The sequence below is a fragment of the Otolemur garnettii genome, unplaced genomic scaffold (assembly GCF_000181295.1).
Source record: "Otolemur garnettii isolate 467f Iridium unplaced genomic scaffold, OtoGar3 scaffold00127, whole genome shotgun sequence".
In the NCBI taxonomy this organism is placed as follows: domain Eukaryota; kingdom Metazoa; phylum Chordata; class Mammalia; order Primates; family Galagidae; genus Otolemur; species Otolemur garnettii.
In genome coordinates this window covers 3,735,589-3,742,547 of record NW_003852522.1, presented here as the reverse complement: position 1 = coordinate 3,742,547, position 6,959 = coordinate 3,735,589, and the positions used below count along the sequence as shown (strand labels likewise).

The 6,959-nt window shown below is 52.0% G+C and overlaps 2 protein-coding genes across 4 annotated transcripts in view; both read right to left on the bottom strand.

The window, feature by feature from the left end:
- Nucleotides 1-2,346, bottom strand: part of RAVER1 (ribonucleoprotein, PTB binding 1) — a 16,631-nt gene extending 14,285 nt beyond the window's left edge. Inside the window, exons 1-2 of one of the 2 annotated variants that reach the window (XM_003797967.2) lie at nucleotides 2,003-2,346; nucleotides 442-508 (exon numbers count right to left, since the gene is read on the bottom strand). In XM_003797967.2, coding sequence (XP_003798015.1) covers nucleotides 442-508; nucleotides 2,003-2,272 — 337 coding nt within the window. In that variant the 5' untranslated portion in view covers nucleotides 2,273-2,346. The remainder of the gene's footprint in view (nucleotides 1-441; nucleotides 509-2,002) is intronic. The other variant, XM_012810246.2, reaches the window with a different exon arrangement.
- Nucleotides 2,347-2,491: 145 nt separating this feature from the next.
- Nucleotides 2,492-6,959, bottom strand: part of ICAM3 (intercellular adhesion molecule 3) — a 7,164-nt gene continuing 2,696 nt past the window's right edge. Inside the window, exons 4-8 of one of the 2 annotated variants that reach the window (XM_003798041.2) lie at nucleotides 4,371-4,676; nucleotides 3,758-4,045; nucleotides 3,229-3,483; nucleotides 2,862-3,110; nucleotides 2,492-2,775 (exon numbers count right to left, since the gene is read on the bottom strand). In XM_003798041.2, the coding sequence (XP_003798089.1) occupies nucleotides 2,582-2,775; nucleotides 2,862-3,110; nucleotides 3,229-3,483; nucleotides 3,758-4,045; nucleotides 4,371-4,676 (1,292 nt within the window). In that variant the 3' untranslated portion in view covers nucleotides 2,492-2,581. Of the gene's footprint in view, nucleotides 2,776-2,861; nucleotides 3,111-3,228; nucleotides 3,484-3,757; nucleotides 4,046-4,370; nucleotides 5,081-6,959 lie in introns of both variants that reach the window. The other variant, XM_023518061.1, reaches the window with a different exon arrangement.

The following is a 6,959-nucleotide window of genomic DNA, read 5'->3' as shown; positions in this document are numbered from 1 at the left end:
AGCCAACAGCCTGGAATCTTATAAGTGGCAGAGGAGACAGTGAGGCTGGATCACATGCCAGGAGGAACACAGGAGATTTTTGGGGAGAAAGGATGATGAGTGTTGAGGTCAGGTCTGATCAGGCTGGCAGTGAGGCTAGAGCTGGCTACCTGGGGGGGCAACAGTGGAGTGAAATCATGTTGGCCTAGAGGCCAGGAGAAGGCACCAGTTTAGACAGAGCCAGGCCTGGGCCAAGTGGCACTAACCAAGGGGAAGACCACACAGGATGGGATGAGTAGGGTAGCTAAAGCCCACAGGAGATCATGAAGGCTGCCCTAAGCTGGGCATCCAGGATGAGAGACAGATTGGGGTAACCTGCTGGGCTGGCCTGGTAGCTATACTGAGCCCTCATCTTCAAGGATTTTCACCACTTACCCTGGTCCTCCCCACAACCCCACAAACCTGTTCCTTTGTATTTGTCCACAAAACAGTACTTGAGCTCATAGTCACTGAGCAGGTCATGTACTTCCTGTGGAGACAGAAGCCAAAGGACTGGGAGTCAGCAGAGACTGCAGGGTACCACCTTCAAGTGTATCAGCTATGAAGACAGGTCACATACCATCCCCTTTTTATAAATGAGGAAACTGAGACTCAAGCCAGTTATTTGCCCAAGGCCATTCAGGCCATACCCAGCAGAGTTAATATTCAGAGTCTGCCCATAGGCCCCATGCTATTAACCAATAAGACACACTCTTAGAGAGTATGCCCTTAAGGAAGTCACTAACCTGTCTGAACCTCCTTTGGCAAGACTGTTTCCAACAACTCTACAAATGAAGTAGTAACAAACACATTTTGCATTTCCCATGAGGAAATGGAGACTCAGAGGAGTGAAGGGACCTGTTAAAGGTCATGAAATTGGTCAGGTTGGTAGTGGGAATGCCACCTAGGGATACCTGACTGAGGTACTTAATAAGCCCACATCATGTGGTTTCACATATGTCCCAACTCCCCCCTGCTGACAGGCTGCCCTTTTGCAAGCCAGCTTTAAGAGCACGGCGCTGCAGCCTGCTTGTGCCAGACACTGGCACTTTACAAGAGAGACAGTGTGTTCCCAGCTGAGAGACTGAGGGCACTAAGAGGAAGATCCACTCCAGAAATAAACCAGACCATGCTTAGTGGTGCCTGCCCTGGTCTGTCTCAAATCAAGCCCCTCCCAACAATCCTGGGGCCCCACCCACAGGCATGTGCCCATCCAGGGACAGGAATGACCAAGTGGCAGGTGTGCTCATGGGCAGGAGAGCTGGGATTCTCAGGAGCAGAGAGACAGAACCCATTCCGCCACCACATGGCGGATGCCACTTCCCTGAGTCCAAAGAGCATTGGGAAGCCTTGCTGGAAGTAGGCCCCAAGAGTAGGGCCTCCTTCCAGAGAAAGATTAACCGAGCAGTGCTCCACAGAATCTAAGCGCCCCCTTTCTACAGGTCTATGGACTGGTGGCAGAAGACCCCATTTTTCTAAATTATTGGTGGGGTTTTGGGGGATGAGACCTCTGGGGATCCTGTAACTTCCGGATCTACCTCTAAGAGGAGTGAATAAACACGTGATATGGAGGGACATCCTGCAGCCAGCTCCGAAACTTCTGGACATGAGGTTCCCTCATCCCATGGTAGAGGGAGACTGGGGAAAAGCATGATCCGAGAAAGGGGTAATCGGTGTCCTAATCTAGAGGCCCATTCACAATCCATCAACAGGGCCAAAGCTGCCCGCCCCCTCCCATTCTCCACCTCCTTCTATCTCTTGGTCTTGCCCAAACCTGCGGTCGCCCCTAGCAACGTCCCCCCTCGTCCAAAATTTGTTTATCCCTTCATCAACGCCCCCCCCAATCCTGCTCTTGGTCTCTCCCGACACCGCGTGGATCCCCACCAATGACCCCTCGAACCCGTCAGCATTGGTGTGGCCCGGTTTCCCCCGCGCACGCGCACGGTGGTATTTCCCGCCACGCTCCCACACCACCCCCCCATACCTGGTTGGTCACGTCCCCCGGGAGGCCCCGGATCAGTATCTTGCGGCGGTTACGGAACTGGCGCTCGGTGTGTTCTAGGCGCTTCCGGATCTCCTCTGAATCTAGTGGTAGCAGCTCTTCTTCTGGCGCCCGACGCTCCGCGGCATCGCCAGCTTCAACCTCGGCCCCAGACTCCGGGCTCAGCGGGGCCCGGTGTGTAACGGACACGTCGGCCGCCATCTTGGGAAACCCGGCGCCTTCTGGGACCAGCGAGCCAGGGCGGAGCGGCATAGAGCGGCAACGAGGGTGCGCCCTCCGATTGGCTGAAAGAAGCCCCACCTCCCTCCCGACCCCCTCAGCCCATTGGCTAAGGCTCAGCCCTCCTCTCAAGAGTTCCAGTTGTGTTTGGGACGCCACAGACTCGGCCCCCTTACGTAGCTGCGGTGCCACTCAGTGGACGCGCAGCGCAGTGGGAGAACCCCACCGAGTAGTTGGAAGCGAGCCACACACTACGGAGTTGGAGGACTTTATTGGTTGAGGAATCCGGGGACGCAGCCAAGCCTCCGCCGACTATGGGTCAAGATCACAGTGTCTTGCAGCTCAGGAAGGTTCTTCCCCTACGGCCTGGTTGAGCTGCATAGATGTGAGGGGCAGTGAGGTGCTTTCCTGCTTCACTTTGTAGAACCCGCTCCGCTTCTTCTTCCCGAAGAGGTACTTTGAAGCCACTGCGACGGTCACCACGCCCACGATCACTAACACCCCGGTGAAGATGTTGACGAAGGGGGAGTTCCGATCTGTGCAGAGAATCGCCGAGTAAATTTGCGCGCCCCGGCCCCTCCTAGGCTTGTCAATCCCAACCCTTGTCCCCGCCAAGGCTTACTCTGAACATCCATCACCACGATCAGGGTGTATGTGCCCCGTGAGCTGGCTGCTTGGCAGTAATAAGTGCCATTATATTTTAAATTGACGAAGAATGGGATCCCAATGGGCACTTCCCGTCTGGAGCCTTCTTGCAAACAGTGTAGCTGGGGGGCTGGGTTGCCCCGGGCCTGGCACTGCAGAATCTGCATAGTTTTATCTTTCCACTTCCAGCGCTCTGGACAATTGGCTCGGTCAATCTTGGGACCATCTATGAAACCACCATGTGATCAGACACACCAACACACCCGAATAGTCCAAATGAAAATCTCATCTTTCCAGGGTAGGAGTAAAAGGATTAAAGGTTAGAGTGAAAGTGACCAACTCACACAGGACACGCAGCTGAACACTCGTGTTCCTGTTAAAAATCTCCCCGTCGACCTCGAGAGTGGCACTGCAGAAAAAGCTGCGCTGGTCGTCGCTCTCGGTAGCATTTAGTTGAAGCTGCGCGGGCTGCCCCGGGGCTGCAGCTGGAACCCCGTCCAGTACAACTTGAACTCGGGCCCCGGCCATGCAAATCACCGTTACTGTTGACCCCTCGGGGGCGCTGGGCTCGCTCAGGTTCAGAATGGGCCCTAGGAAGCCTAAAGGCGAGGCATTGCACAGGATACAAACCAGACCTTTAGACCTCCTTCTCTACCCACTCCTTTGCTTTTGGAATATCTGGGCCAAGCGTTTAGGCTTCTCGAGCCTTGCCCTTTTGGTGAGACTTGTCCTATTTGGGGATCTCAGGCCCAGCCTACATAGCAACTTATATTTGCAGGACCCAGACCCCACCTCTTTGGCTGCTTAATCACCACCCCTCTGTACAGGCCCCAGACAGCTGAAACCACACCCTTTTGCCCTGGTCCCTCTTACTAAAGACTGTCAGATTCTTCCTGGATTCGCCAGTCTGGCCCCCCAAAGTCACGTTGCAGACAATCTCTTGGGCACCTTCCTGATCTGCCTGTGCTGTGACTGTGGCTTTGGCTGTGAGTGTGTCACCGTGGCATGTGACTGCAGGATTCAGCATCTGGTCCCCCAGTGCCAGTTGGACCTGGGCCTCAGAGGATGGAAACAGCCCTTCCAGGGTGCAGTACACTTGCCTCGACATTCCCACCTCCAAAACTCGAGGGGTTATGAGACGAGGGGGAATCATGGGCAGCACTGGAGAGAAGGATACACGTGAGCAAAAGGAGGCTTCAACAGCTTCAGACGCTGTGTTCCTCGGCACACCTTTATTCTGCCAACCAGGGTCGTCTTCCTAGGGTAGCTTGAGGCCCGGGTCACCCTCTTCCCAGGACATACCCGCAGGGTGATGAACACTGCATTTACAAAAGATCCCACAGCAGGAACCTCCCTTTGGGGGCCACCTGACCAATAGCCAGGGCATGCCTTCCCAGGAGCCCATGAAGGCAAGGGCACCCCATTCTCAGGAAACCTAGGGCAACCCCTATCCTCACCAGCCACTGTCCGAAGTCCCTTCTCTTACCAAAGGTTTGCAGCTGATGGGGAGCTGAGGTGTTCTTAAACAGTCCCAGCCCGTGGGACTGCAGATCCAGTTCTGTGCGGCATGAGAAATTGGCACCATGATCACCTCTGCCCACCAGCACCGTGGCAGTGACCTGGGCAGGCTCTGCCACTACTAGCTGCCGGCTCAGCTCTTCCTCCCCGCGTAGCAGCACCACAGAGAGGTGGTCCCGGGGCACCCCGCCAGCCACCTGGCAGCGCAGGATGAGATTCTCACCCACTGGTTGCCAAAGGGGCAGGGGCGCTAGCTCCACCTGATCTGGGAACCCTGGGAGGCAGGAGGAAGAAAAGAACTTGTCTACTGGCCATGCAACCCCCACTCTGGTACTGGAGAGGAAACAGGGCTGCCCTGTGGAGAGCTGTGAGCTTTGAGTTAGTAAACATCTAGGGCTTAGAACTGTTCCATAATTCATGATTATTATTTCCTGTGTTCTCAGACACCTTACCAGGCACTAAAATAAAAGGAAATTTTTTTGTTACCAAAAATGTTATCAGTTAACAAAAAAATATATGGGGAAAGTAGGGGATAAACTTTTATGACCATTTATGATATTAATATTAATTACACAAGTTCCTGTTTACATAGAACTTTCCAGGTAAATCATCCATCTTCATGCACACAACATTCTAGTGAAATCCTCTTTTGTTCTTCTCTTTTATGGGTGGAGAAACCTGAAGACCAGAAAGATGAGGTGATTTGCTCAAGGACACACAGCAAGGAAGTAGCAAAACCCAGGCTAGAATGTTGGTCTCTAAACTGCCGACCTGGTCAGGTGTGGTGGCTCACACCTGTAATCCTAGCACTCTGGGAGGTCAAGGTGGGTGGGTTGCCTGACCTCAGGCATTCCAGACCACCCTGAGCAAGATTGAAACCCTGTTTCTGCTAAAAATAGAAAAACTAATGTCCAGGATTGTGACAGGTACCTATACACCAGCTACTCAGGAGGCTGAGGCAGGAGGATTGTTTGAGCCCAGGAGTTTGAGGATGCTGTGAGCTATGACACAATGGCACTCTACCCATGGCACAGAATGGGACTCTGTCTCAAAAAAAAAATTAAAAAATTAAAAAATCAGGCTCGGCACCTGTAGCTCAGTGGCTAGGGCACCAGCCAAATATACTGGAGCTGGTGGATTCAAATCCAGCCCGGGCCTGCCAAACAGTGGCAACTACAACAACTAAATAGCTGGGTGATGTGGCAGGCACCTGTAGTCCCAGCTACTTGGGAGGCTGAGGCAAGAGAATCTCTTAAGCTTAAGAGTTTGAGGTTGGCTCGGTGCCTATAGCTCAACCGGCTAAGGCGCCAGCTACGTACACCTAAGGTGGTGGGTTCGAATCCCCAGCCTGGACCCGCCAAACAACAATGACGGCTGCAACCAAAAAATAGGTGGGCGTTGTGGTGGGCGCCTGTGGTCCCAGCTACTTGGGAGGCTGAGGCAGGAGACTTGCTTGAGCCCAGGAGTTGGAGGTTGCTGTGAGCTGTAATGCCACGACACTACCCAGGGGGACAGCTGGAGGCTCTGTCTCAAAAAAAAAAAAAAAGAGTTTGAGGTTGCTGTTAGCTGTGACACCACAGCACTCCACCCAGGGCTACATCTCATCTCAAATAAATAAATAAATACATAATTAAAATAAAATAGGGCAGTGCCGGTAGCTCAGTGGGTAGGGCACTGGCCACATACACCCAGGCTGGTGGATTCAAACCTGGCCTGGGCCAGCTGAACAACAACGACAAAAAAAAAGTAACTGGGCAGCTGGGCGTTGTTGCAGGCACCTTTAGTACCAACTACTTGGGAGGCTGAGGCAAGACAATCGTGTAAGCCCAAGATTTTGAGGTTGCTGTGAACTGTGATGCCACGGCACTCTACCCAGGGCAACAAAGTGAGACTCTATCTCAAAAAAAATTAAAATAAAACAAACTGCAGACCTGCCTTATATACACTCACTCACAGAGACACACAGATATTAATTTGGATATATGCTCATACACAGAGATGCACACACACACAAAGGCACAGAACTGACATCCAGATGCATACAAATGTTCGCAGACATTCATACACAAATATGAAGACACCTAGACATACAGACATTAACACATATACAGGTAGACAGAGATAATCACACGCAGATACATATGCTCAGGGACAAACACACATACACATCCATAAACATGGACTATACAATCATATATGTACACTTATCTACTAAGGCTTCTTAAATCAGTAGTCACCATGAGTGATGTGCTCTGCTACTTTCTAGTCTATTTTGTTGTTTTATTTATTTTTTAAGAGATAGTGTCTCACTCTGAGGCCCAGGCTGGAGTGCAGTGGCGTGATCATACCTTTCTGCAACCTTGAACTCCTGGGCTCAAGTGATCCTCCTGCCTCAACCTCCCAAATAGCTGGGACTACAGGCATGCACCACCACACTTCTTAAATTTTTTGTAGAGACCAGGTCTCACTATGTTGCCCAAACTGGCCTAGAACTCCTGGCCTCAAGCATCCTCCCCCAATAAAAAAAAAAAAAAACACATTAAAAAAAAAAAAAAAA